Raw genomic sequence first — 27818 nt, 5'->3', positions numbered from 1 at the left:
TGTGAGACGTGGTCTTGGGTGACGTGAACGCAGCATCTTCACGCTACTTTCTGTCCTGTCGTTTGTGGAACAGCACTGTAACCAGTCAGACCATGTGACCAAGCTGTCGGACATCCTCAACTTGATCTTCACTGTGCTCTTCACGGTGGAGATGATTCTCAAGCTCATGGCCTTCAAAGCAAAGGTAGACCTTCATGGGAAACACCAGTCAACTGGACTTCCTCTCACTGTGGTCTCCTGTCCCGGCAGGGCTACTTTGGAGACCCCTGGAACGTGTTTGACTTCATCATCGTCATCGGAAGCGTTGTTGATGTCATCCTCAGCGAAGTGGACGTGAGTACCGACCACACGGCCTTCTCATGGAATGTTCACCTCAGGAGTTGATATGAGCGTCCCTGGCGGCAGCATCCAGACCATAGACCATAGACCATAGACCATAGACCATAGACCATGACTAATGTATGTATCCGATGCTCCGACCAGACACGTATAACCGTGGCCCAGAATGGTGCCAGCACCGCTAGCTCGCCCAACACGGTCAGTACCGTCATTGGCCATCTCCGACGCCACCGCCATCCTTCTGTCTTCTGTCGCCCTCCTCTGGAGAAGCACCCTTGTCACCCACACGCCATGATTGACACTTTCTCTCATCCCGAATGATTTGTGTGCCCATTAGAGATCACGTGTTGCTTGGACTTTCTCAGGTTGCCACGCTTTCCCCCATCTTGGCCCACAAACACACGCCGTCCGGCACGTGGCCACGCTCCGGTGCCGCCTCTTTCACACCCTCCTTCCTTCTACGCTTGGTTGCTTTTTACTCTCAAACGCTCATTTTTACTCTCCGCCATCTCACTTGACCTCTGCTTGTCCTTCACAGACCGCCCTGGCCGCCAGTGGGGGGCTCTACTGTCTCCAAGGCTGTGAGGTAAATATCACGCTAGCCTTGCGTTGTACAGCATGCTTTGTCGTGGGCAGCGTTATACTTCCTGGGTCTTCCTGGGTCTTCCTACGTCTTCTCTTCTACGTTTTGCAGGACACGAATCCCATGCAAGCAATCGCAGTAAGCATCCACATGACCATCATCATCATCATCATCATCATAAGTACTCTTATGGTCCTCTCATCTCCTGGACATGGAATTATTCTCCTCTTGTCCCCAGGCCTCGGAAAACGCCTCCGTTTCCATCACGTTTTTCCGACTCTTCCGTGTCATGCGCCTGGTCAAGCTACTGAACCGATCCGAGGGCATCCGCAACCTCCTGTGGACGTTCATCAAGTCCTTCCAGGTCTCCGTCACGGTGGACATTACCACGTCCCATTCCACAAACGGGCTGACTGGCCGTTCTTCTCTGGTGTCTTCAGGCTCTTCCTCACGTGGCTCTGCTCATCGTGATGCTCTTCTTCATCTACGCCGTCATCGGGATGCAGGTATGGATGCTCTCCTCCGGCTTCCACGCCTGATGGTGCTCACCATGGAAGCTCAGGGCCACCATGGCATCCTTTCAGATTTTCGGGAAGATAGCCTTGGTGGATGGCACGGAAATCAACCGCAACAACAACTTCCAGACGTTCCCGCAGGCGGTTCTCATGCTATTCCGGCAAGTTCTCCATCAAAGCTCCCGGGGTCCACAACCGAGGCCAGATCTCACTGTGGTTTCCATCTGCAGGTGTGCTACTGGAGAAGGATGGGAGGAGGTCATGATGGCGTCCATGTACGGGAAGAAGTGTGACCCCAAGTCCGACTTCCTGCCAAGGGAGGAGTACACTTGTGGCTCCAACTTCGCCGTCTTCTACTTCCTAAGCTTCTACTGTCTCTGTGCCTTCTTGGTCAGCATCTCCAGTACTTCCACCGTACATCTCCTGCTTCCTCGCTCTTCATTCTGTGTGGCCTCCTCCTGCAGATCCTCAACCTGTTTGTTGCAGTCATCATGGACAACTTTGACTACCTGACGCGGGATTGGTCCCTGCTTGGTCCTCACCACCTGGATGAGTTCAAGAAGATCTGGGCTGAATATGACCCAGAGGCCACGTAAGCCACCATGCTCTTCATCAGATGGATGCTAGCATCTCTGAACCAGCAGACACCAGGAAGGACGCAGACCTTGGAGTTGTTCCTTGCTCTGTGTATTATATGAAATATGGATTATCAATAAGACGCTTGACGAACATGACCAATATGACCAATATGACCAATATGACCAATATGACCAATATGACCAATATGACCAATATGACCAATAAGACCAATATGACCAATAAGACCAATAAGACCAATATGACCAATATGACCAATATGACCAATATGACCAATATGACCAATTAGACGCTTGTGTGATGTCACAGAGGGAGAATCAAACATCTGGATGTGGTGACGCTGCTACGACGCATCCAGCCTCCTTTGGGCTTCGGCAAGTTCTGTCCTCATCGAGCAGCTTGTAAGGTAAGATGACGGACAGCCCGAGCCCCCCCCCCCCCCCCCCATTGGATGCAACGTAAGCAGCGTTTCTCCAACGATGCCAATCCTGCAGCGTTTGGTGGGCATGAACATGCCCCTCAACAGCGACGGCACCGTCACCTTCAACGCCACCCTCTTCGCTCTGGTCAGGACGGCGCTGAAGATCAAGACGGAAGGTGGAGATCAGCCGTTTGTCTTGTTGTGCTGAGTCGGCGTACGTTGACGGGAATGTCGTCTTCCCACCAGGAAACTTTGAGCAAGCCAACGAGGAGCTCAGAGCTATCATCAAGAAAATCTGGAAGCGCACCAGCATGAAGCTCCTGGACCAGGTCATCCCCCCGATAGGAGGCGAGTGCTCCGATGGATGGAACCTCTTCTCCTGAGCTTGTTCATAATTCCTCTTTCCCGGTTTTCAGATGATGAGGTCACCGTGGGGAAATTCTACGCCACGTTCTTGCTTCAGGATCATTTACGGAAGTTCCTGAAGCGTCAGGAGGAATACTACGGCTACCGGCCCACGAAGAAGAACGCCTCAGGCCCTGAGATCCAAGTAACCGACCTTCTTCACGCATGTTGTCTTCTCTGTTGATCTTCTACTTATGTTCCTCCTCGTAATCCTCAGGCCGGTCTGAGGAGTATCGAGGATGAGGCGGCTCCGGAAATGCACAGGGCCATTTCTGGAGACCTGCAGAATGAGGAGGAGATGGACAGAGCGATGGAGGACGCTGGAGAAGAGCTTATTTACCAGGTGAGGAGCACGGCAAAATATGGAGGAAACAGGAAGTGAGAACGAAGTGATGCCGATGTCGTTCCAGCGTACGCATGGCTTGTTTGGGAATCGCGTGGAGTCTTTCTCGGCTGACAATAGCGACACCCAGTCTCCACACATGACCAACCAGAGGCCCCTCAAGTTCTTGGAAAACCATCCCGAGTCCTCCGTTGAGGATCCCATTGCAGACTTCCTCGCCAGCACGGCCCCCAAAGACAACACCAACAACAACGCCTTCGCAGAGTAAAGCACAGCCATGGCGCCCACGCGCTGCTGGGGGCGTGTCTGACGGCGGCGCCTTCTTGTCTTTCAGGTTTTCGTTGGAAAGAGAAGGCAGTCCTGAAGAGTTGGATGGTCCCGGTGAGGATCCAGACCCAGGTACTGTCCACGCTGGGGGGGCTTGGTCAGTCCAGGTTGCATCTGCTACCAACAAAATCCCTTTGGTTCGTTTGGAAAGTTTCTATGATCAAAACGTCCGTAAAAACGAGACTTAGTGATCCGGACTTCGGTTTATACCGCTTCTCTTCTTCATGGGGGCACGGCGCTTCGAGAACCAAACATTGGACCACCAGCTAAGGGTCTGAAAATAGGCTGCAGAACCCGTCCAGATACGGCTTGTCTTTACTTGCTTCTACTTGCTGCACAAAACCAAAATCTCATTTGTCCTCCCTAAGAGAACCGCCACTCCTGGACCTTCCCAGGGAGGACGGACGCTACGCAGGTAATATTTGACAAGAAATCAGAGCCGGCCCTGTGGGCCCCATTCTTTGCTCAGTTGGGCTTTTCAGATTACGGTTAGCGTTCTTGCTATGATGGGGACACGCTAGGGATTATCATTTACGTTGTTTGTGAGACTAACCTTTTTTGGTTTTTTGCAGTTCCCTTATAAGCCGAGGCTCAGCGACAGTCCAAACGGCAGCTCCCATAGTGCCGCCGCCCACCTTTTCCAGGAGGTAAGATCATCTATTTCATGGACCTGTCAATGGACTCGACATACATTGCGTATTGCGACACAGGAGACGGCGGACGTCGTGCACACAACTCTAGAAGACATGGAAGACGTAGCTCGGGCTCTCCTCAACCAGCGCCCCAGCTGCGTGGCCCCCGTCAAAAAGAAACGCCCCGTCCCTGTGCCTCCTTGCCCCCAGGCTGCGGCATCCAGGGACCCAGAGCGTCCGGACCCGGCTGTGAGGAGGAAGAGGCGTCCTGGTCCTCCAGCTTCCTCCGCTCATGTCCAGACTAGAACGGAGCTGCCTGAGGCCGATTATGACGTTTAGAGGTCACATGGTGTTTAAAACATATTTTTATTTGAGAAGGTGAGCACATCCTGATGGTCTGAAAGGCAGCTGAGATGTGGTGGAAACACACTGAAATATTGGAATTGGAAGTAACTGCAAGTACAAATTACTATCCATAAAAACATTTGTATTAAAGGTTAACAATGGACAAAATGTGATTAATCCTAATTTCAATATTTAATCAAGTGTAAATAATGGATGAAAGCGCTGGTGAGTGAAGGTAATGCTTTAAAATGGATGGCCCCCTGCAGGCTACGCTGGTGTAAAGTGAGCCCGTCCGTCTATTAATAGTCCTGCCTAGTGAGCAGGCCGCTTATGGCCTGGAATGTCGTGCAGTATCCCGGGTGGGCGGCTTGTATTCAACTAAAAGTGTCGTTAAGATCTGGGATTTAAACACATACAATCCAATAAAAACTTGAATCTCAAAGTAAACATTAGCAAAGACCTTAAATAATTCAAACGATATTTATTGAAAGCGGACGAATGAATAAAAGAGCATAGACCTGTCTCACATAGACCTGACTCACATAGACCTGCCTCACATAGACCTGACTCACATAGACCTCTTCCCACAGTGAAGCTGACTCGGGAATATCTGCTGGGCTCCATGATGTAGCATCAACTACACACTAGTCACAATAAAACAACAAAATGCTAAATGTACATTTTAGGAATAGGCACATCCTTGGGGGGGGGGGGGGGGGGCCCATGATGTGTCTGCTTAAAAAAAAGTGGTATTCAATACTCAATGACATGTACATACTGTATATGGTGGCTATCACTGTTTACAGGACAACCCTAAACTACCAAAAAGATTCTATTCCCTAATATCAAATCATATGACAGGAGCGATCATAGAAGGAAAGGATGGAGGAGAGGAATCAGGGAATGACCTTTGGACCTTTGATGATGGAACAGTCTTCTCATTCGTTGGGGTTTGGGTTGGCGTCGGGATACTGGGAGAGGTCAAAGGTGAGCACTTTGCTGATGACACAGTCTCCTTGCTGTGGGTGGGAAAAGAGGAGAGATGATTAGTGGGGGGGGTGGGGGGGGCATCAACCCCTTTCATGATGAAGCCTTAAGGTGCCAATCCTATGTTTCTGGTCATGTGACAAAAGAGGAAGTGGTTCATATTGTCAATAATTGTATCAAGCAATAAAGTGAAGGAATCAAGTGAAGAACGGGCGCTCTAATCTAAGAAATTAATTAATCATCTAAGCCTTAAATGAGGGACATATGGATGATGATGATGACGTCAGACGGATATCCGTATCGCCTAATACTCAAGCTGCAATATCGGAAGTGAAAGGCTGTGCTGATTTGTGCCAGTTGGTTCAGGGTTAGGTTGGACGAGGTTGGACGAGGTTGGACAAGGACACGTGGCTAAAAGGAAGATACGCACCTCCGGATAAACACCAATGAGGGAGTCCGCCTTGGTGTAGAACTCCTCCTTCAGGGAGATGACGATGGCCTGGAAGTTCTGGACTGACTGGTCTTTGATATAATTGGCCACCTGGGGAGGGAAGACGGGACGTTGCAATGAGGGCTGCGGGAAGAACCGGATGACCACTGGGGAGGTTCCAACACTCGTATGGGCACGCACCTTGCCGATGTTGGTGTTGTCAAGCGCAGCGTCAATCTCGTCAAGGACAAAGAAGGGCGCGGGTTTGTAGCTGAGTAGATATGTCAAGCAGTAGTAAGTCAAAATCTTGCATACATGGTCATACATACATATGCATACACACATAGTCATACATACATACATACATGCATACACACATAGTCATACATACATGCATACATACATAGCCATACATACAGTCATACATACATGGTCATACAGTCATACAGTCATACATACATACAGTCATACATACATACAGTCATACATACATAGCCATACATACAGTCATACATACATGGTCATACAGTCATACATACATACATGGTCATACATACATACACAGTCATACATACCTACATGGTCATACATACATAGACTCCCCCATGTAATGTTGTGTCACCTGTGAATAGCAAAGAGCAGAGCCAAGGCCGCCACGGTCTTCTCTCCTCCAGACAGGTTGTCCATGGGTCGAAACCTCTTTCCCGGGGCCACACAGTTATAGTTGATGCCGTCCAGGTAGGGCTCCTCTGGGTTCTCCGGCCCCAGGAAGGCCTAGGAAACGATTGTGATGACAAACGTAGCGTTCCCTCAAAGCGAGGCTCATCCTGGACGTACCTGGGCGCTGCTGTTACGTGAGAGGGCCTTGTAGATCTCATCGATGTTTGTGGCGACAGACTCAAAGCAGGTATTGAAGCGATCGAAACGCTCCTTCTTGATCTGCTCGAAGGCTTGTTTGGCCTTCTTGGCCCTCTTGCGAGCGGCTTCAAACTCTGGGAGGGACAGAAGGTTGACATTGCCGCTTCCTCCCGTTGAGTCCGCCTCCGGTCTGCCGCAACTCACCGTCGCTGGTTTCTTGGAACTTGTCCCTGACGCTCTCCAGCTTCTCCATGGCCTTCATGTTGGGGGCGCTGATTCTCTGCAAGATGCTCTGCTGCTCGTTCAGACGCTGCTGCAGCGTGTTGGTCTCCGCCTTGATCTCCTCCTCGGACAAGGCATCCTGCGGGAACAAGCCGGACTCTTCATCCTTGTGGTCACAGTCTACCACACTGGAGGTGCGTGCGGCACGTAGCCACGGAAATGACACATGGAAAACCATGGAATGTTATCCTCCAGGGATGTACCGTTTTTTAAACCACTATAGCGGAACGACTTTCCTCAGCACGAAATCTGACCAGAGGTGGGGAGGGAGTGGCATAGAAGACATGAAAGGAGGTTTGGCGTGGGCGTGGCCTGGCGTGGGCGTGGCGTGGCGTACCTTGAGGTCTTCAGACAGATTGCTGTAGTCGATCTCAATGAGCGCCTCCTTAGCCAGGACGCTGCTGGAGGTCCTCTGGCTGCTGGACTCGTCGGTCTGAGAGCTCCCCTGAGAAGACGAGAGGGAGGGGGGCGTGGCTTGTCAGTCCATCCCAAAAGCAGGCAGCACCCGGGACGCACCCACGTACCTCCCCCTGGCTGATGTCGTCCATCGTCCCCGAGCGAAGAGGCAGCCTGATGTCCTGCATCTTGCAGGCCTGCAGCAGGTTGTGGCGATCGCTGCGCTTCTGCTCCAGCTTCGTCTCGATGGCCGTCACTTCCTTTTGGAGCTGCGTCAACTCCCTAGAAGCAACGACAAGGACGCTTGGAGCTGGCAGAACCTTGGAAGAAGTGACATGTCGCTATTGCAGCCGCTCACTTGTTGGCACCGCCCAGTTTTTTGCGGATCTCCTCCATGTCGTGGTTCTTGTCATTGACTTCAGATTTCTTGGTGAGGTGCTGGTTCTTCAGGTCTTGGAGCTGCGCCATTGTCTCATCAATGATCTTCATGTGTCTGTGCTCCTCCTGAAGAGAGAAAACGAGACGTGAGCATGGACTGACTTGGACTGGCGGCCATCATTGATGATGTTCTCATCCATACCTTCTTCAGGCGTTCAATTTCAGCCTCGTCCTTCTTGACAGTCTGCTCCCACATCATGACCTTCTCCTGGTCCTCCTTGAGTTGGTTCTTCTCATAGTCCACCTGGATTCCCAGGCGGGTCTTCTGGGTCTCAAATTCCAGACTGAGACAACATCTCGTGTCAAATTGGACTTGCGAGAGAATTATGAGAAGAAAACAGAAGAACTCACCGCTTTTTGGCAATCTCATTCTGCCTCTTGACCTTCTCCTCCTCAAACTCTCTGATGTTCCTTACTCCAATCTCCTTGCAGAACTCCACAAACACCTCATCCTCCACCTGAACAGCGTTGCCGATGGTTACTGCATTGGCACGTACTTAGCACAGACGCCATCGAATGACTCCAACCTACCAGGTTCATGCGGTCTCGGAGGTCCGTGATTTCCCTCTCGCGGGACTGGATGATCCTCTTGATGTCATTGATGCGAGGACCAAAGTTGGCCAACTCGCTTTCCAGCTTAGACTTCTCCTGCAGGGCACGGAAGGACGTTTAGAGACAGGACTGCCAAGGGAGGAGCAGACGTCAACAAGCTGTACCTGCATGTTGAGTGACAGGTGTCGTGTCTTGGTCTGCTCCAGGTCACTCTGAGAATACTTCAGTCTCATTTGAAGGCCGTGGGCCTGAGACTGGACCTGACGCAGCTCGGCCTCCTTCCTCTTGGCCTTCATTTGCTCCTGCAATGTAAACATGGCATTAGTTGGGGTCACAATGAACCAATGTTTTAAAGGGAGAGCATCCAAATTACTTTGAGCTCATCCGTCAGCTTCTCTTTCTTCTCTTTGAGTTTGTCTACCGCCTTCTCATCCCAACGCCTGGCCTTGGCCTTCAGGTCGCTGGCTCCTCCAGAAATGACTCCGGATTTTTGGAAAAGTGTTCCATCCAGTGCGACAGTCTAGATGTGGCCAGAGGAGATAAACAAGAACATGACATCAGCACATCATATCAAATCTGAACTTGTCATGCAGTCTTCCCTCCTATATCGCGGGGACAGGGTCCCAAAATAGGCCGCAATAAGTGTAACCCCCCAAGTAGCCAACTTTTTTTAACCCTGAATATTAGAAATGTTTTTAAGGCTAAATTGGCCAACATCTTCTCCCATTTCTTTCAAAGTTCAACCCTTTTTTCAATTTCAATAATCAACCTACAGGTCCGACACAAGAAATGACTGGATTTCACTCCTGGCATCATTCCGCTGTACTGTACCTTTTTAGTCAGGTTCTCCTAGTGAAAAAGCTCCGAGTAGAGCCCTGCCATACGCGTACGAGTGCGGGACAGTAATAACGTAGTTCGTACCTTGTGCCTGTATGGGCCTCCAAAGGCAATCCTCCTTGCGTCCTCCACATTCTCACAAACCAGAGCGTTGCCGCATGCATACTGCAGAGCTTTCTTAATATGTGGAGGCTCGTAGCGGATCACGTCGATCACCAGCTTGGCGCCACGCAGCTCTCGAAGTTTTTCGTCTGTTGGCTTCACCTGTGATGAAACAAGACAAAGACTTCAAATAAAGTTAAGGAAAAAATACACGTATCTAATCATGGCTCTTTTTTGACGGCTGCATTTCTTAATACGATATTTAAACAAACTCTTTCCACTGCCATTTTAAATGAAACATTATCAATAATAATTCTTTCAGGGCTCACATATCTGAAACGTTGGCATCATTTAACACAGAGAGACTACACCAGTCCAACTACATTTATAGGTCAGGGAAAGCGTCATAGAAATGTCACATGACTCATCATCGTGTTCCTGTGCTCCTAGTGAAAAAGCTCAAGTCCAAACTACTGTTGACATGCAATTCATGAACGTGGATATTTACCTCCAGGTAGTCAAGAGGAAGGAAGGTCTCGGGTTCTCCTCTCTGCTCCTTGATGTACTGAATACAATCTCTGCCCGTCTTCTCCGAGTCAACAATGATGGCATCCATGTTCTTGCCCAGCACTTTGGTCACAGCGATCTGATATTTCTTCTGAGTGGGTTGGCACAAGTCGATCAAGCGGCCATACTGCAGAAGAGAAAGAAAAGTCTTCAACACCAGTCGAGTAAAATCTGAATGATGTTGTTGCAAACAAAAAGATGGGATGAGTGATGGAACATCAAGCTCACCACAGAGCCTGGGTAAAGTCGTTTGATGCTCTCCATGATCTCAGCCTTGCGTTGCTGTCGACTGTTCTCCTGCCTGTCGATCCTGGCGTCCCCCAGTTGCTCCATGACCTTATTAGAGAGAAACAAAAGCTTGTGTGAGACTAGCACTGGGTCATAGGAGATATGACAAAATATTCATATTTACTTTAAGCACTACATCAAAATCAACCATATCTTTGGTATCCATATAGACTGGATTTGTGCTGCATCTCCCTCATGCCTGCTAGCAGGAGGCCCAGTTGAAGCTAACAGGCTACCGTGTGTGCGGTGGAAGAGGTCGGCAAGGATTAAGCAGTAACTCGGTAAAATGGAGGTCCTAGGGCCCAGGCCTACGTGAGACTTAGGATGACTTCTAAACACTCTAAGATGTTCACACCTGATTCAGCTCCATGTTGATCTCATCAATCCTCCTCTTGGCCATTTCCACCTCCTCAGTCAGCTCCTCTTCCATACGCTTCTGCTCATCCAGAGACTGCCTGAGGAGCACGGGAAACGTTGTGGGAATATGCGGCAAACGAGATCAAAGTTTCAGTGCAATGCCATGAAGCAGACCTGCTGGTGGTGATGTAATCTTCCAACTTCTCAATGCGCTTCTGGTTCTCCTCAATTTCACGAATTTTCTGTTTGATTTTGGCCTGCAGGGAAAAAAAACAATTGCTGCGTGCATTCTTTCCTTAAATTGGCTAGACGTGTCCATTTTACCTCCGTCTCTACTTTCTTCCTTTCCTCCAAGTCGAGGCGGTCTTGATCAGCTTTTTGGTCCCGGTTGAACTTCTCCAGCTCCTGTGCTAAAGTGGCTGCACGTTTACTGGCCTCCTCCTTCAGACGATGGTACTGCTTCACCTTCAAAAGGACACGGCAGGTTACTTCAGGTTTCATAAAACGTATATTATTCATCGTACATTTCCCAAACCTTTTTTTTTTACATTTGAATGCAATATTGTGGTACTGATACTGATTATGAACACTACTGTGGTACCTGGTTCTCCTCCAGGGTGAGGTCCTGGCCCTGGCTCTGTGCCTCCTCCTCCATGCGCTCCTCAAAGTCTTGCTTGGCCAGCTCCACCGCTCTCATCTCTTTGTCCAGCTCATCCATGTCTGCCTTGCGCTTCTTGTACATCTTCTGGGCGTTCTGCAATGACTTCCGAGCTGCCTCCAGCTTCTTGATCTTGTGTGAAGTGTTCTCTTTGGCCTTGATGTACTGCGGCCTCTTCTGGTTAAGCTCGGAGTCTTTTTCTCTGGGGGCAAAAGGCCAAACATTTGCACAGGATGGCTTTGGAATCCAACTGAAAGATGCACCGACACGCCAATCACTCACTTGATCTCTTTTTCTATTGTCTGCTGCTCCCTCATGAGCCTGCCGAGCTCCTTCTTCTTGTCTTTCAGCTCCTCCTCCACATGGTCCATTTTCTTGCGGTCCTTGTCGATCTCCTTGTTTCGCTGGCCAAGCTCTTTATTCAGCTTCTCAATCTCCGTCTCATTGTGGTAGAGCTTGAAGAGCTGCAACTGAACGCTGGCCCTCGCGACTTCATCCTTCAGTCGCTGGTAGCGCTCAGCCTGCACCAAAGATGGCCCATGAGCACATTCAAGGCTTTCAAGAAAGGTTTGATTGGATTTGATGGGCATAAATAAGTCAGAAAAAAACCCTATTGAAGCCTGCACGCAGATATTAACCAACAACAACTTTCTTCTTTAAAGCCAAGATGTCCAAATATCAACACATTTGCCAACAGGACTCTAAATGATGGACGCACCTCCTCTTTTTCCTGCTTAGCCTCTTTGCGCTCCGCTGCAATGTTCTTCTTGCGATGGTAGTTGAACTGCGTGTCTTCCTCGGCTTTCACCATCTCCTTCTTCCTCCGGTCATACTCCTGCGCCAGCTCCCCGGAACGCGAGATCTCCTCAAACAGAGCTGTACGCTCCTTTGGGTTCTTCATAGCGATGGACTCCACGGCTCCCTACAGGAAGAATGAGGAGAACCACTGTAATGTATTTCACTCCAACAAACGTGTCTGCCCATCGGATATTCGGGAGCACTGAAAGGATGCCAACACAATGTTGGTTAAATGTTCGGCTCACCTGGAATACCAAAAAGTTTCGAGCCTTGATGAGAATACCAAGTTTTTCCAACTCCTCGCTGTACTCTGGCAAGCCCACAACTTTGTTGTTGATGCGGTATTCAGAGGAGGATCCTGATTCACAATTGAACAGAAGGTCAAAGTTCAGGGTCACAAGGTCATTACATTGAAGAAGCCTGAAAGTGTTGCAATAGTGTGGTAATAAGACTCTAGTGCCACAACGGCGTGTTTCAACAACGGCAGCCAAAGGACGTTCATTCATACCAATAATCATCCTGGTGAAGGAGCGCTCCTCTCCTGTGTCCTCCTGGTAAACCATACTGACAAAAGCTCTGTTGGCAGCTGGCTTCCCAACAGGCGCGCCATGGATCAGATCCTTCAGAGTCTTCACACGCAAGTTACTAGTCTTCTCTGCTAGCACAAAGCTAATAGCATCCATGAGGTTGGACTTTCCTGCAACGACAGCGAGATTCATTAGTGTGCTTATAGATAACAGTTTCATGTACAGAGCCAAATAGAAGATAACGGACATAGTCTTCAATTTTCTTATGCATTTTAATGCCTGGTACAACTAGGCACAGTTGTTTTGGACAAATATAACAATGACAACAAAAATAGTACATTTTTTGGAAATACAACGCTACATGCATGTTTTGTTTTTTTGTGGTTTTTTTTAAATATGGGAATACCTGGAGAAAACCCACACACCCACGGGGAGAATATGCTCACTGATTTATTAATCTACAGACACAATAATGCAGACTTGCACAAGCTTAAGAAGAGCGACAATAGAATGTGCTGTAGATGCATAGGGGTATCTTAAAGATGCATGTATTGTATGCAGTATAAACAAGTGCTACCAGCAGTGCCATGCCTATGTTGCAGTCTAGTAACAGTAACAGTAACAGTAACAGTAACAGTAACAAGAGTGTAGCAACATGCTAGCTATCGCAACCCTAACTTACCAGATCCATTTGGCCCAATGATCGCCGTGAACTTGTGAAAAGGTCCAATTATCTGCCGTCCTTTATATGACTTGAAGTTTTCGATCTCGATGAGTTTTAGGTACCCCATGGTAGTAGTATTTCAGTCCAAAGTTATGCCGCTCAAGTTTAAAAAAGGACGCTAACCACTAGGGCTAACTTGTGCTAAAAACCGATGAATACCGGACGAGCTCTAAACAAAAACGAGCTTAAAACAAAAGGATGCGCGGAGAATATAGCTCTCTGCTCTGTGTTTTACCTAAGAATTCGACCGTAACATCGCATCGTGTATCTTGTAGCAAATCATTGCAATTGTTCCATAAACGTAACTACTCGGTTGGGATGCAGCGGAGAAAACAATGCGCCATTTTACAATCCAACAGGAAGCGCTTTGAGCGCCAGGGACGTAACTTCGTAGAATCTCGCGAGATCAAACTTGGCGGGGCGGTCTCTTCTCCTTGTTCATGGCGGATCGCCACCTACTGTACCGGAGTGTGTACTGCACTGTGTGTACTGTGGTTACAGACTTGGAGAAAAGTTGACATCAAATCAGCGGGGATTTCTCACCTCAAAAAGTCAAAGCAAACAGACACACCCTTGGTAGTATTCATACGCCTTGAAGCCATTTTCTTTATCAAGTAGCATACAACTCAAAGATATCACAATAGAAACATGGAGCATCTGCCTTGATGAAACATCTAACAACTCATCTTCTACTTCATTCATTTTCTTCCGCTTATCCCTTACGAGGGCCGTGGGGGTGCTGGAGCCTATCCCAGCTGTCTTGGGGGAGAGGCGGGGTCCATCCTGGCCAGCCAATCCCAGGGCACATATAGACAAACAACCATTCACACTCACATTCATACCTATGGACAATTTGGGGTGGCCAATTAACCTAGCATGTTTTGGTTTTCAGTGGGGTTTAAACCTGAGCCACGCCTTTCGTTAGTAGCCAGTAGTAGTCAGTAGTAGCCAGTAGTAGTCAGTAGTAGCCAGTAGTAGTCAGTAGTATTCAGTAGTAGTCAGTAGTAGTCAGTAGTAATCAGTAGTAGTCAGTAGTAGTCAGTAGTAGCCAGTAGTAGTCAGTAGTAGCCAGTAGTAGTCAGTAGTATTCAGTAGTAGTCAGTAGTAGTCAGTAGTAATCAGTAGTAGTCAGTAGTAGTCAGTAGTAGTCAGTAGAGTAGATGAATATACTTTGAGGAGTTCCCACACTGCTGGACCCCCAAATCAGTCCCCGGTAGCCATGCAGTGGAAGTTCCCCGATGCCAAATGGTAACTTGTCGTTTTGCCACTCATGAGCTCTTTTATTGTAAAACGACAAACGGGCATGACGGCACTCACCAGTGTTCCCAGCTTGTGTTTAAAACCAGTGGTTCTCAACCGGTCAGTTGGACCCATTTTAAGTCCTTCCTCTCCCGCTCAAGCTTGGCGACGTAGGAGGGGGGCAAGGAAGCCAGGAGAACCAAGCAAAGAGCCGTGACGTACCGATAACGGCTCTGTGACCACTTTTGGCTCACCACCCACCAGTTGAGAATCACTGCTTGAAACAATATCCAAACCCTGGAATGATTTTTCCAAATAGCCGTCACATTGTTCCCTAAATCCTAAGCCAGCTAATGTTTGCTGGTGATGACATCCTGCTGCTCAGCTCTCCCAAGTCTGGCATCTGCGTGGAGGAGTTGGACATGCTGGAACTGGTACGGATCTCCAACCAGTGATGCGTGTTATTACATTGGCCACTGTGTTTATTAACTCATGTTGTCATTTCAGCCTCAACATCAGCTGAAGGAGAAATGACAGGGCATGAATAGACCTGCCCCCCCCCACCCCCCCAAAGCATCTACTCTCACTGCAAGGTCGCTTTTTATTGGCTCAACAACAATCGTAGTCACCATGGGGCAGGGAAAGGCCCTTTCTAAAATTATTATTGTGGGAGCTTGGGTCCACATTTCTAGAAATTATTTTTCAGCTGGAGCACCATTTTGAGATAGACAGGCAGACAGGCAGGAAGACAGGCAGGCAGGCAGGCAGGCACACAGACAGGCAGACAGGAAGACAGACTCTGTGACTGATGGGCGTTCTCAGAAGAGGTTCCAGCACTTCCCTTAATCCTCCCCCCTCTTTAAACAGGAGAGCAGCCCCCACCTCCAGAGGTGCCAGGACGTGCACAAAGCCAGACGCAGCCATGTGGTCCTCCTGTGTGCTGATCCACGCTATCTTGGTGTGCCTTGCCCATGCAGGGATCCCTCATGATGCCATCCACTGGACCTACACGGGTAGGCTTCTTGTTGTTTGGGGTGTTAGGGTTCATGGGATGTGGTACACAAAGTAGATTTCATTTGGTGTGCAAAACAATGTTTGTGTAATGATGATGATGATGAAAGTGTACAAATATTGATAATCATCATCATCATCATCTTAACAGAAGACGATATCTCCAAAAGCTTACTGTAACAGTGGCAATGGTCATGATAATTATTAATATTATATTTTCATTGCAGACTATTCAATATACATACAGGTAATCATTATCATCATAAAGTGTTGGGAAATATAGATGACTTAAGTCCCACCGTGACTGTAAACTGATTAATATTCCAATAGCTCCCTAGCTCCCTAGCTCCCTAGCTCCCTAGCTCCCTAGCTGATGACTTGTATCAGACTGCGCTTGATGAAGCAACTGCGGAAGCAGAGACGAGAAGAACAGGCTGTCCTGTCTGACGTGTTGGTGTGTCACCCAAAGACAAACGTAGTCTGGACTCATGACAACGTTTCAAAATAAAACTGGACAACATTATGTTGGAGTACTACTTCAAGATTTACAAGAAAATTGAAGTACTACTTCAAAGAAAATGCTTGAACTATTGTCTTGCGTGCGACGCGGTGCAGAGGGAGCTTTGGACCAGATGCACTGGCCCACCAAGTACCCGGCGTGTGGGGGCAGGAAACAGTCCCCAATTGACATCCAGAGACGCAGCGTGAGACACAACCCCGATATCTTGCAGCTGGAGCTCAGTGGATACGACGCTCAGAGGGGGACTTTCCTCATGTCCAACAACGGCCACTCAGGTAAGTCCCAAGTACTTCTACTGGTGGTCTACTGGTGGTACTCACCAGATGGACCTGGCATGCCTGGTTTTGGAGTGCGGGATGAAGCCGGACACACATGGGCAGAACATGCAAACTCCACACGGAGACGTCTTCCAGATATCCCGACCGCTGGGCCAACGTAGATACGTATCCCATGTGCAACCAAAGGTGACGGTGCAGAAGGTGCTGTGGGAAAACCTGAAAGAAATAAGTCAAAGTGGAAAGTTAAGTGACAGCAGAGTCTAACCAGTCAGGCTTAGGAACTTGTGAAGGAAACAAGCACCACGGAGAAGCAGCAGATGAAGGCCCGTTGAAACATCTCCAAAACATCTCCAGGGAGGAAGTTCACAAATCCTTGCGTTGCACCGACCTAACCAGGTGACCATGTTGTTTCAATCAGTCCAAATCGACCTGCCCCCCACCATGAAGATCACCAAGGGCCTGCCGGGGAAATACACCGCTGTTCAGATGCATCTTCACTGGGGGGGCTGGGACCTGGAGGCCAGCGGAGCAGAACACACCATCGACGGCATCCGCTACATGGCAGAGGTACTGCTGAAAATATACTTGTACACATGCCAAGTGATGTACTACGATGGACAGTAGATGAAGGAAACTGGAACTGTAGTACCAATGTAGTATTGTGCCGTTAAGCCATTCTGACCTAGAACTGTAGTACCAATGTAGTATTCTGCTGTTAAGCCATTCTGACCTAGAACTGTAGTACCAATGTAGTATTCTGCTGTTAAGCCATTCTGACCTAGAACTGTAGTACCAATGTAGTATTCTGCTGTTAAGCCATTCTGACCTAGAACTGTAGTACCAATGTAGTACTGTGCTGTTAAGCCATTGTGACCTAGAACTGTAGTACCAATGTAGTATTCTGCTGTTAAGCCATTCTGACCTAGAACTGTAGTACCAATGTAGTATTCTGCTGTTAAGCCATTCTGACCTAGAACTGTAGTACCAATGTAGTATTCTGCTGTTAAGCCATTCTGACCTAGAACTGTAGTACCAATGTAGTATTCTGCTGTTAAGCCATTCTGACCTAGAACTGTAGTACCAATGTAGTATTCTGCTGTTAAGCCATTCTGACCTAGAACTGTAGTACCAATGTAGTACTGTGCTGTTAAGCCATTGTGACCTAGAACTGTAGTACCAATGTAGTATTGTGCTGTTAAGCCATTGTGACCTAGAACTGTAGTACCAATGTAGTACTGTGCTGTTAAACCATTCTGACCTAGAACTGTAGTACCAATGTAGTACTGTGCTGTTAAACCATTGTGACCTAGAACTGTAGTACCAATGTAGTACTGTGCTGTTAAACCATTGTGACCTAGAACTGTAGTACCAATGTAGTATTGTGCTGTTAAACCATTCTGACCTAGAACTGTAGTACCAATGTAGTATTCTGCTGTTAAGCCATTCTGACCTAGAACTGTAGTACCAATGTAGTATTCTGCTGTTAAGCCATTCTGACCTAGAACTGTAGTACCAATGTAGTACTGTGCTGTTAAGCCATTGTGACCTAGAACTGTAGTACCAATGTAGTATTGTGCTGTTAAGCCATTGTGACCTAGAACTGTAGTACCAATGTAGTACTGTGCTGTTAAACCATTCTGACCTAGAACTGTAGTACCAATGTAGTACTGTGCTGTTAAACCATTGTGACCTAGAACTGTAGTACCAATGTAGTACTGTGCTGTTAAACCATTGTGACCTAGAACTGTAGTACCAATGTAGTATTGTGCTGTTAAACCATTCTGACCTAGAACTGTAGTACCAATGTAGTATTCTGCTGTTAAGCCATTGTGACCTAGAACTGTAGTACCAATGTAGTACTGTGCTGTTAAACCATTGTGACCTAGAACTGTAGTACTTTGCCGTGTCCGTTTTGTCTTCCAGCTCCATGTGGTCCACTTCAATTCAGACAAGTACAAGAGCTTCACTGAGGCCAGAGATAAATCAGACGGGCTGGCGGTGCTGGCGTTCTTCTATGACGTACGTCTATGATGGCGTCCCCCCCCCCACTTCCTGTGTTGCCGTGTGTGTTTCCTGTATCCCAGTGGCCCAGCAGACATCGTGATTCCAATATCCAATCTAATTAGGAGATCTAGTTTCCTATTTCTGTGAATGTCAGGTGGCCAGTGGGCCCTCCATGTGATGATCGCTATGGTAACAGCCTCTGGCATCCCATCATATCACTGGTGGCAATAATTAGAGATGATTGTAGCAGAGAAACACGACCAGCTAATCTGGCGTCTATTGAAATATTGGTGGCAAAGGTCACAGTCCAGGTACGCCCCCTTCTGTCCGTACACCAGACCTGTTGCTAACGTCCTGTTGCTACGTTGTCAGGACGGCCATTTTGAGAACACCTACTACAGTGACTTCATCTCCAACCTGGCCAAAATCAAATATGCAGGTAAGCAACGTCACAGGATGATTGGCGTTTCGTGACAACAGCCACTCGCTCGACTCGCTCGACTTGCCCCCCACCCGGGCGTCCTGAGCCCAGTTCTGGTGATGAAGATGGTGATGAGAAAATAAGGTCCAGCGATTAGTAGGGTCTGATTTTTTTGGTCTGCATTTCTGATGATGAAGAAATATTGTTTCTTTCCTCTCCTGCCCCCCCCCCCAGCAACTAGCTGGACCTACCTTCCTCAGCACCCCCATCCCAGCAGGACCGGGCTCAGGACTCCAAGCGGGGATGGGTGTGGGTTCACGTACGGGGGGGGGGGTCATGTTAGAAGTGTGCTTGACCTGACGTCTATTGTTTTGCCTCTAACCCCCCCTCGGCAGGTCAATCCATGAACATCTCCAGCCTGGATGTGCGCTCCATGCTTCCGGAGAACATGAACCATTTCTTCAGGTACCAGGGGTCCCTCACCACGCCCCCCTGCTATGAGAGCATCTTGTGGACGGTGTTCGATACCCCCATTACTCTTTCACATAACCAGGTAGGCTCCACGGTTGCCCTTGAGGACACCTTGAGGACACCTTGAGGACACCTTGAGGACTTAGTGGCCACCCCCTTTTGGCTTTGTTGCCCCCCCCCCCCCAGATCAGGAAACTGGAGAGCACACTGATGGACATCGACAACAAGACCCTCTGGAACGACTACCGCGTCGCTCAGGACCTTAACGACCGAGTGGTGGAGTCGTCCTTCTTGCCGCGGCTCGGGAAAGGAAGTGTGTACTTCACCAGTATCTGAATACTTCACTCAGAAGGGAAACAAAGTATTACAAAGTATTACTCTTCATCTTTTTGCCTGCCAGCGTTTTGTCGACAAGAAGAAATCGAATCCAAGCTGCTGAAAATCGAAGGCCTGATCACGTCTCTTGGGAAGAACGTGTACTCAGGTGAGGTAGTACACAAGCTCACTAGGTACATACAAGGTGTACTTCCTGTACGGCCCAGTGCAAATACAGGGGCTCCTAGTTACTGAGCAATCTTCTACCTTTACTTGTCCTCTCCAGGAGGACCACAGCACTCACGCCCAAGCAAACACGGTGAGTTCACGGTCGTGGAGGGCTGGAGCCTACCCAAGCGGACTACACCCCGCCATGTTCATCAGTCCATCACAGGGCAAAAAATATCCATACTCACTGATGGCTTTGGTTCTCCTCAGAACCTGCAGCTTTGTTCCCTTTGGTGCTCAACTTCCAGCCAGAGAACCTTGGAAGTTATGCAAAAGCCCACCTGGGCCGGCCCACGGATCTGGACTCCTTCACGGTCTGCATGCACGTGTGGCCGGCGGTGGAGGGGTCCCACACGGTCATCTCCTCCTCCAGCAGCAGCGAGCAGCACAAGGAGCTCCTGATCTCCATCAGCGAGGACCGAGACGGCAGGGAGGTGGGCCTCTGGATTGGCAACGAGTTCGTCAACTTGCCCTTCAACTTCCAGTCCCACAGTTGGGCCAACTATTGCGTCACGTGGTCGTCCCGCACTGGGGGTGCGGAGCTGTGGATCAACGGCATGGTGGGGGAGCGGCGCTACCTCAAAAGTGGTTACACCATCAGCTCCGGGGGGGTGTTCATCCTGGGAAACGACCAAGAGGGAATGCTGGGCATCTCCAACATGGATGCCTTCGTGGGGAGGATGACGGACGTGAACGTGTGGGACTACGCGCTCAGCACGGCGAACATTCGGGACCAGATGTCATGTGAGAGGAACGTCACGGCCCAGGGAAACGTCTTCAGTTGGGGGTCCACCAAACTCAGCCTCTACGGGGGGGTGCAGCTGGACAGTCAGTACAGATGCTCCTGAAGGACGCGTCCACCTCGGTGATGCTCCCGCTTCATGGCGTACATGGGAATGTTTAAGGGTACTGTCCATATTTAGCAAGTATTTAATTGAAGTATTTAGCATACTTCATGGAAGCTTCAGGAATCTGCCAATAAAGCAACTTTAATGCTTCTACCAACCAACCATGGCTTTCATGATGTTTGATCCTACCAAAACGTTGTAGAACCAATACTTCCAGTCCCGTGCTAACCCCCCAGGGAGAGGACTTCCTCTACTGCCCCCCCCCCTCTGAAGGCTGTGACCTTCCGTGTCTTTCACAGGCAACCTGATCCCACCTTTGTTCCTCTCTGCAACATCTGGCAGACCTCCAGGAATGTCTTACGTCTCAGGTACCGCCGCCAACATCTAAATCACCGCCCTATACCGGAAGTGGGTGTGGCTTTACCAAATTAGGTAATTAGTTAGTTAGTTAAGCTTTATGGTTTTTAAGGGTGCAGGAGTAGCGGATACTGGACTTCAAGTCAAATCTCTGATGGGGTACAGCCTGGTACGCCACTGATGCAGTGAACGCCATCTGAGGCCTCCATCCTGACTTCTGGACGTGGTTGGAGTAGAACTGTGACAAAAACACTCCAGGGCCCGGAGTCCAGGGCCCAGAGTCCAGGGCCCGGAGTCCAGGGCCCGGAGTCCAGGGCCCGGAGTCCAGGGCCCGGAGTCCAGGGCCCAGAGTCCAGGGCCCGGAGTCCAGGGCCCAGAGTCCAGGGCCCGGAGTCCAGGGCCCAGAGTCCAGGGCCCGGAGTCCAGGGCCCAGAGTCCAGGGCCCGGAGTCCAGGGCCCGGAGTCCAGGGCCCGGAGTCAAGAATGAAAAGGGTGTGAATAATCCAAGTCCAAGTCCAAGTGTTTTCCAAGGACACTTTATTAACACGCCTGACTATATGAATATTTAGCATGGTTGTGTTTATAGCTGTACCAATAATTATAGTCATTAGTTGTGTGGATTATTTCAATCATCATGTTAAAAGCGTCTGAACGTCAAGAGGAAGGAACTTAAAGGGGACCAATAAATGGAGTTAGAATGTTGCCTTCCGGAGTTACCATTCCAACATTTGGGACCGTCAGGTTTGCTGCGCCTTAGGAAGTGAGCCCTGAAAGAAGTTTGGGATGGGTCTGTGGAATTCTGTGGAATTGTGGAAGATCTAGTGTGAGGTTTTCTGTGCGGGTCATTGTGTGTAGCCGCTCTACAGGAGGCCACAAGTCAATAGAAAGGGTGGAAGTGGGCCCAGTAGGTCCCCTTAAGGCCGGTCCATCAGTAGCGTCCATCATACGGACCCGAGGGTTCACTGGCCAGCTGCAGGAGAAAAGGCTGAACGTTTGCTGCGGCGATGCACGTGATGGACGTGCAAAGATCTGAAGGTAGACCACTCACCGCGATGGCTGATTTAATGGCCTGGAGCTGGAAGAAGACCTTCCCCCCTTCCTCCGGACACACGGTCCTCATCTCGTCCCTGCCCATCTGCAGGAGCATCCTACCCGTCAGGACCCCCAGGCTGGCGACGGTGCTGCTCCAAAGACGGCACGTTTACGGTCCATCGGGACCAAAGCAACGCTAAGCGATGTTGGAATGTTTCACTCACATTTTGGAGAAGCCTCGGTGCTGCAGCCACGCTCTGACCTCTGCAGGGGAGGAGGCCATGTTTAGGGACGCTGGGCCAGGAGATGCTCGCCGCAGCTGCAATGTGAGACAATCAAAGTCCAGTTGTGGAAAGAAGAACGATGAAGATGCCAGCTCACCATATCCTCCGCTGGCATGCCGCCCCTGATGGGCTCCAGAACATTCTGAGGAACGTTGCCATCCTGCCCACGATCATTGCGCACCAGCCACCATTGCTTAGACCGCTGAAGCACCTGAAGAAGAACCACCTTGTGATGCCCAGTCTCCTCCAGGGCGGTCACAAGCCACAGGAAGCATCTCACCTCCACCACTTCGCCCTTCATCGCCGTGAGCTCCCTGCTGTTTCGGGCCACGATGTCATACATGACACGCATGAGGTCACGACCTTCCTTCACGGGCCAGGAGTCTGGTCTCGCTGGGTAGCGCTGGCTGCTGGTCCTGCTCACGTGGTCGTTCTCATAAGCCACCTGGGCACGCCTGGGGCGCGGGGCGGGTGGCTGCCAGCCGCCGTAGAACTCGGGGATGTAGGGGGGGACGTCGGCCGGCCATCGAGACCTGGGGGCGACAGGGGGCGACAGGGGGTGCTGTTGTGTGCAATGCTCACAGCAGGAGTTAGCATGCTAGCTGGCTAGCATCCAATAATGAGGCCTCGCCAGGGTCACCAAACAAACAAACGGCAGGAAGTCGATCCAAAGAGCAAACATTCCTTCCAAAAGCCGTCTGAAGGGGTCCCAGATGCAGGACTAAGATGGCGAGTCCCTGGGTAGCTCACCCAGCCTTTAGAGGCGTGTCCATGTTTGAGTCCGTATCCGGTTTTCCACTGCCCATTAGCACTCAGGAATGTGTTTCTACCTGGGGATGTTCCAGCTGTCTCCCAGAGACCTCCAGAGCTGGTCTTCCTCCGGGCTGACCACCCGCCTGAGCAGCCTCAGGGCGGCCTCCGTCAGCAACGGGGCCACCACGGTGGGGGGCAGGTGCGCATGGAAGTGGGGAAGAATCTAGGCAGGAAAGAGTGGAGGAATGTCGCCGCTGCGGTTTGGTGTTGGAGAAGAGAGCAACCAGGAGTGGCTTACAGTCGCTAAGCTGGTGAAGAAGATGTGGACGTAGTCGGGGGCGCTGGTCTTGGCCAGGGAGCCGTCCAGCAGGCCCTGCGACATCAGCGTATGGAAGTCATTCCGCCGCATCCGTGCACGGCCGTCACGGGGAATTGGGTGCACTTACCAGCAGATTGAATCCATATTTCAGTTTCTGAAGACAAGAGACAAATTCCTGGGGGGGGGGCAGATGGACGGCTGGACACAAAGCAGCGACACGTCAACATCACGTCCACCGTGTCCACCTGCAGACAACCAACATGCGTGGACCTCACCTGCGCTCTTGGTGTTTTTCTTCTTAAACACGCCCTTCCTTTGGCTCCTACCATCCTGCTGAGGGGGGGGCCCATTCCTGGCAGCTAACACCTTTCCCAGGAAGATCTCCAGGTCATCTAAAACGTGGTTTAAAATGTCCTGCGGGGGACACGTGTTACAGTATGTGCACGTGGCGGGACAGGTACCACGTGGATCTGCTACGGACCGTGTTCCTGTCAGCCTCGGTCTGCTCGGATGCCTCCAGACTGGCGTGGGGGCTGCCCAGATCATGCATTGGCTCCTCTTTGGGGGCATACAGGTGGGGAGGGGGGGTGTCTTCTAATTGGATACAAGGATGGACATATGACTAGACACATGAGATACACCTGCCCCCCTCGAGGAACAGAAGATTCATGAGTCACTTTCCACACGGATAAGAATCCAAAATAGAAGAAACATCTCCCACCATCTCCCACCAAGGAGTAAATAACTAATACTATATAGAATAAAGACACGGCATGCGTGGATTGGCCAAAGTTTACCAGGTTCTCTGTAGGTCCACCGTGGGAGGGGGTACTCTGGGGGAGGCAGCGGTGGTTGGTAGGGTCTTTCTTTCTGCACAGCATGAGCTGCAGCCTGCTGGAAACCTCCAGGAGATCGAGGCCCGATATTATCATGCCTGCAAATTATCACCACCCCCCCCCCCCAAAAAAAACTGATCAGATTCAGTCCTCCTCCGTATCAAGACGGTCTCAACTGTGCCGGTCTACCTGGGGACTGTCTGGTCGCTGCGTGGCGGCACTCGCTCACCTCCTCTTTGGACAAACTTGTCTAGGTCACGCTTGAGAAGCTCCGCCTGGTTAAACAAATATATACAAATATATGTACTGTACTGTACTGTACACACACATATATGTGGAATCTAAGCTGATGGGGGGGGGGGTGCCTGGTGGATTTCTTTGTCTTGCAGCTTGACTAAAAATAAGTGCTGCAATTGAATAAATCATCTCATGGCTCATCTGCAGTATTGGGGTCTCCACGAGACTCCAGTCTGTCCTTCCAGTCAACTCCAGAGGGCAAATGCTCACATCCAACCCCCCCATAGTACCCCTGTAGGATTTCTTGACTCACCCCGGTCTCCTCGCACTGGAAGATGTAGACCTGGGGGAAGCGTTTGCCGCCTTCCCTGGTGGTCACCATCAGAAGAGCATCATAAGAGCAGCTGTCCAACACGGCTCTGGTCTGCTGGATGTTCCTCAGAGGCAGAGCCTCCAGCTCTCCCTGCAGGGTCAGGGGGGTCAGTAGGGGGGGGCACGGCAATGCTGACCTTTAGATCCACTCAGCAACATCACATTAGACCACATCAAGGTATACCAAGGTGCTTTGGTCCTACCAGGTGCTTTGGTCCTACCAGGTGCTTTGGTCCTACCAGGTGCTTTGGTCCTACCAGGTGCTTTCTGTTGATCTCAACTCATGGGTACCCAGACCTTAAAATAATCCTAATTCATAACATTTGCTTTCCTTTGTGGAGATTTTAGTCCACATTTCTGTAGTGTATCCTTCATAAGAGACTTGGATACTTAAAGCGTTACTCAATGATCAGAGTTCATTATATTCGCTTTCCATATCTTCCATTCATTTCTTCTATTACTGCAGATTTTACACTATGATATTTATAACATTATAGAATGATTTCCTTCCATATATTTCCATCTACTGTGTAATAGTAATCATTAGTTATCAATCAATATGATAGCATTGTGGAATATGGCGACCATGTGACCGTACGGCCAATAAGAACGTTTAAGAAGTTGCTTCCAATGTCTCCTCCAAGCCAGCGAGGTCACATGTTCATGGCGGTACGATGCAGGAACCTTTGACCCCGTGACCCATGGCCCCTCCAAGTCAGACATTCCGGTGTCTTACTTTGGTCTCGGTGTCGCAGAGCAGCAGGTATCCTCCTTGCACCTCCAGGATCATCTCCTGAGGCCACAGACGACCTTTGGCGTCCAGCCTTGTGACCTTGGCCACGCAGTCGTCCAGTGACACCAGCTGCTGGCCATCCAGCTCGCAGGTCAGCACGTGCTGCGGGGTCAGAGTGAGGAGTTGTGACATGAAGGTCGGACCGCACGCAGATGCGGACGTCCATCAGCGTACCTCCACTCTGGTCTGAAGGTCGTCAGGCTGCCTGGTGAGCACCTCCGAGTACTCCTTTCTCTGCACTGACACACACGCTGCAAGTTCAAAGATGCACTTTTGAATTCAGGACATGATGTTCGATGCCGTGCCAACACACTATAGATGGATTTGCCCGTTGGTCGAGACACGTTTCTTTGAGAGCTCTGAGGTGAAGACCCCCTGTAGTCGTCTTGCTGGAGAGCCCACCTGGAATGAGGGAACTCATCCGGAGGAAAGCTCCTGGAACACAAGAAACGCTCACTGATTCTCAAACTGCAGTTCCATCACCACTGGTGGTACATGAGGAGGAAACTCATTTGGGCCTTGATCTTGTCCTCTCGGTCACGACCCAACGCTCATGACCACAGGTGAGCAGGAGCGGACATCGACCCGTACAACCAAGAAACGCCCACAGAAGCCAGGGCCTTGAACTTCGGGCTGATCTCATCCACCTCCGGGGTCCTGCCATCGAGGAGCTCTGTGACAACCTCAGCAGCCTCAGGCCTGGAGATAGAAGAGTCCACCATGGAGTCCATGGACTGCTTCCCCAAAGGAAGATGTGTCGGGATTGAGGAAGTCTTGGAAGTATTCCTTCCACCGATCCACAACATCTGGAGTTGAAGTCAGCAGCACATCATCTCCACCATACCCGGTGTTCACGGTTCACCGCTTCCCCCTCCTGAGATGGCGGATGGTGGTCCAGAATCTCTTTAAAGCCGCTCTCCATGGCTTCTCCAAACTCCTCCAATGACCTCAGCGACTGCCAAAGCTGCGGCCCGCTCGGCCTGCCGGTACCAGTCAGCTGCCTCCAAAGTCCCATGAGCCAAGAAGGCCTGATAGGACTCCTTCAGCATCACCTGGTGTCCAGCAACGGGTTCTGGGATTACCACCATGACAGACCCCGACCACCTTACGACCAGACCTCGGATGAGGCTCCTCGCCAATGGAGGCACGGAACATGGCCCGTTTGGACTCCATGTCTGCCACCTCCCTCAGAACATGGCTGAAGCTCTCCCAGAGGTGGGAGTTGAAAGTCCTGACAGGACTGTCAGCCGTTCCCAGTAGAGCTTGACAACAGGTTTGGGTCCGCCAGGTCTTCCCGGCATCCTCCCCCACCAGGGGAGGGGTGGACAGCCCCGCCCTCTTGCACATGGCAGCAACAAAGCAAAGGAGAAGCACAAGTCCAAACGTAACTAACCTCGGCGAGTAAGAGAAGGGGCGAGAGTTTCCCAACATTTTCCAACTTCAGTCTTCGTCTTTGTGGCGTTCCAAGACAGGAAATGTAAAAATGCTTCACGACACACCTGGAGAGGAAGTCATTTCAGTTACACTCAGCGTTAAACATTTCACACACCTTGAATCCTTGAATGACAGGCAGGTTCATTGAATGATGCGTTTACAAGCAGGCACTTCCAATCTAAAATAGCAGAGATGAGAGGATTTGCCATCTGAATCCAACTAAAGTCCTTCAATAAAACATGTAAACAGCAGCATTCAGGGTGGATAACATGTTTTGTCACATTGACATTTCTGACGGTTATTTAGCTTTTACTATTTGACAAAATCTAAGCTAGACATGAAAAACACCAGCACTCTCATGACCGCTACATTTCTTCATCGAACAACTTCCGTGTTCCACAGATGAAAGGCGTAGAAGAACAGCATGGAACGTAAACAACACATAAAAGGTTTGGGGGGGTTCAACTACCTCAGCTTTGCTCCGGTGACATTGCTCTTCAACACGTCTTCTTCACGCAGCGTAGCGCACAATATGGCCTTGACTTCCTGCTCACACGCAGTGATCAAAGATCGCCAGGCTGGGCCTGGTATTGGACGTGGTGTTCGAGGGCGGTGGTGGACGTCATGTTTACTTTCGGTCCAAAGGTGTGCAAAGGTTCAAAGGTGATGAAGATATGAGAAAACACCCTACTTATGCAAGTATTTAGTCATGTGGAATTGCGGACGTCAAAATAGCTAAAGTACACAGGAGTCACACC

The 27818-nt window shown here is 49.9% G+C and overlaps 4 protein-coding genes across 9 annotated transcripts in view; 2 read left to right on the top strand and 2 right to left on the bottom strand.

The window, feature by feature from the left end:
• Positions 1–5260, top strand: part of LOC131136598 (dihydropyridine-sensitive L-type skeletal muscle calcium channel subunit alpha-1-like) — a 29229-nt gene extending 23969 nt beyond the window's left edge. Inside the window, exons 27-45 of the mRNA XM_058083650.1 lie at positions 74–184; positions 250–333; positions 878–925; positions 1034–1060; positions 1161–1286; positions 1363–1428; positions 1507–1598; positions 1668–1827; positions 1902–2029; positions 2344–2440; positions 2529–2631; positions 2702–2803; positions 2872–3005; positions 3078–3203; positions 3271–3467; positions 3538–3602; positions 3899–3945; positions 4103–4177; positions 4241–5260. Coding sequence (XP_057939633.1) covers positions 74–184; positions 250–333; positions 878–925; positions 1034–1060; positions 1161–1286; positions 1363–1428; positions 1507–1598; positions 1668–1827; positions 1902–2029; positions 2344–2440; positions 2529–2631; positions 2702–2803; positions 2872–3005; positions 3078–3203; positions 3271–3467; positions 3538–3602; positions 3899–3945; positions 4103–4177; positions 4241–4501 — 2049 coding nt within the window. The 3' untranslated portion in view covers positions 4502–5260. The remainder of the gene's footprint in view (positions 1–73; positions 185–249; positions 334–877; positions 926–1033; positions 1061–1160; positions 1287–1362; positions 1429–1506; positions 1599–1667; positions 1828–1901; positions 2030–2343; positions 2441–2528; positions 2632–2701; positions 2804–2871; positions 3006–3077; positions 3204–3270; positions 3468–3537; positions 3603–3898; positions 3946–4102; positions 4178–4240) is intronic.
• Positions 4974–13686, bottom strand: LOC131136599 (structural maintenance of chromosomes protein 1A). Its single transcript, XM_058083651.1, has 26 exons — positions 13267–13686; positions 12566–12754; positions 12303–12415; positions 11978–12181; positions 11542–11780; positions 11203–11461; positions 10926–11066; positions 10776–10858; positions 10600–10699; positions 10185–10292; positions 9898–10083; positions 9372–9551; positions 8824–8970; positions 8615–8752; positions 8430–8546; positions 8250–8356; positions 8041–8182; positions 7819–7964; positions 7589–7742; positions 7402–7509; positions 6987–7143; positions 6762–6916; positions 6547–6698; positions 6126–6195; positions 5925–6035; positions 4974–5526 (listed from the first exon to the last, which is right to left on the bottom strand). The coding sequence occupies exons 1-26, from the start codon at positions 13373–13375 to the stop codon at positions 5446–5448; spliced, it is 3696 nt and encodes a 1231-aa protein (XP_057939634.1). The 5' UTR covers positions 13376–13686; the 3' UTR covers positions 4974–5445.
• A 1540-nt stretch (positions 13687–15226) lies between these two features.
• On the top strand, positions 15227–20799 carry LOC131136437 (carbonic anhydrase 12-like). 3 transcript variants are annotated; one of them, XM_058083244.1, is made up of 10 exons: positions 15227–15560; positions 16174–16353; positions 16775–16923; positions 18280–18375; positions 18733–18799; positions 19177–19334; positions 19439–19565; positions 19653–19736; positions 19854–19886; positions 20006–20799. In XM_058083244.1, exons 1-10 carry the CDS (start codon positions 15356–15358, stop codon positions 20641–20643), a joined length of 1737 nt encoding a protein of 578 aa, XP_057939227.1. In that variant the 5' UTR covers positions 15227–15355; the 3' UTR covers positions 20644–20799. The 3 variants fall into 3 exon arrangements, with proteins under 3 accessions (XP_057939227.1, XP_057939228.1, XP_057939229.1); XM_058083245.1 differs by having other exon boundaries at positions 19653–19761; XM_058083246.1 differs by lacking the exon at positions 16174–16353.
• Positions 20800–21495: 696 nt separating this feature from the next.
• On the bottom strand, positions 21496–27681 carry LOC131136436 (epidermal growth factor receptor kinase substrate 8-like protein 3). 4 transcript variants are annotated; one of them, XM_058083242.1, is made up of 18 exons: positions 27530–27597; positions 27176–27238; positions 25940–26061; positions 25801–25860; positions 25570–25728; positions 24775–24924; positions 24414–24499; positions 24186–24322; positions 23870–23982; positions 23664–23802; positions 23516–23586; positions 23368–23442; positions 23147–23292; positions 22597–22849; positions 22414–22527; positions 22257–22351; positions 22049–22181; positions 21496–21970 (listed from the first exon to the last, which is right to left on the bottom strand). In XM_058083242.1, exons 3-18 carry the CDS (start codon positions 26045–26047, stop codon positions 21929–21931), a joined length of 1881 nt encoding a protein of 626 aa, XP_057939225.1. In that variant the 5' UTR covers positions 26048–26061; positions 27176–27238; positions 27530–27597; the 3' UTR covers positions 21496–21928. The 4 variants fall into 4 exon arrangements, with proteins under 4 accessions (XP_057939225.1, XP_057939226.1, XP_057939224.1 ...); XM_058083241.1 differs by lacking the exon at positions 27176–27238 and adding an exon at positions 27020–27125 and having other exon boundaries at positions 21499–21970; positions 27530–27591; XM_058083239.1 differs by lacking the exon at positions 27176–27238 and adding an exon at positions 27020–27125 and having other exon boundaries at positions 21501–21970; positions 25801–25865; positions 27530–27681.
• Positions 27682–27818: the final 137 nt, after the last annotated feature.

This window comes from Doryrhamphus excisus, chromosome 10 (assembly GCF_030265055.1).
Source record: "Doryrhamphus excisus isolate RoL2022-K1 chromosome 10, RoL_Dexc_1.0, whole genome shotgun sequence".
NCBI classification, from domain to species: Eukaryota; Metazoa; Chordata; class Actinopteri; order Syngnathiformes; family Syngnathidae; genus Doryrhamphus; species Doryrhamphus excisus.
The sequence above is the reverse complement of the archived record's forward strand: the minus strand, read 5'-3'. Positions and strand labels throughout refer to the sequence as shown.

Coding starts and splice junctions, on each gene's coding strand:
- LOC131136599 (XM_058083651.1), bottom strand. CDS start 13,375: ATGGGGTACCTAAAACTCATCGAGATCGAAAACTTCAAGTCATATAAA. Junction 11,067..11,202: donor TCACCCTGGAGGAGAACCAG/GTACCACAGTAG, acceptor GTCCTTTTGAAG/GTGAAGCAGTACCATCGTCT. Junction 10,084..10,184: donor GACTTTACCCAGGCTCTGTG/GTGAGCTTGATG, acceptor TCTCTTCTGCAG/TATGGCCGCTTGATCGACTT.
- LOC131136437 (XM_058083244.1), top strand. CDS start 15,356: ATGGGCGTTCTCAGAAGAGGTTCCAGCACTTCCCTTAATCCTCCCCCC. Junction 15,561..16,173: donor CATCCACTGGACCTACACGG/GTAGGCTTCTTG, acceptor GACGCGGTGCAG/AGGGAGCTTTGGACCAGATG. Junction 18,800..19,176: donor GGCCAAAATCAAATATGCAG/GTAAGCAACGTC, acceptor CCCCCTCGGCAG/GTCAATCCATGAACATCTCC.
- LOC131136436 (XM_058083239.1), bottom strand. CDS start 27,057: ATGTTGGGAAACTCTCGCCCCTTCTCTTACTCGCCGAG. Junction 23,443..23,515: donor AATATGGATTCAATCTGCTG/GTAAGTGCACCC, acceptor CTGATGTCGCAG/GGCCTGCTGGACGGCTCCCT. Junction 21,971..22,048: donor CCATTAAATCAGCCATCGCG/GTGAGTGGTCTA, acceptor TTTCTCCTGCAG/CTGGCCAGTGAACCCTCGGG.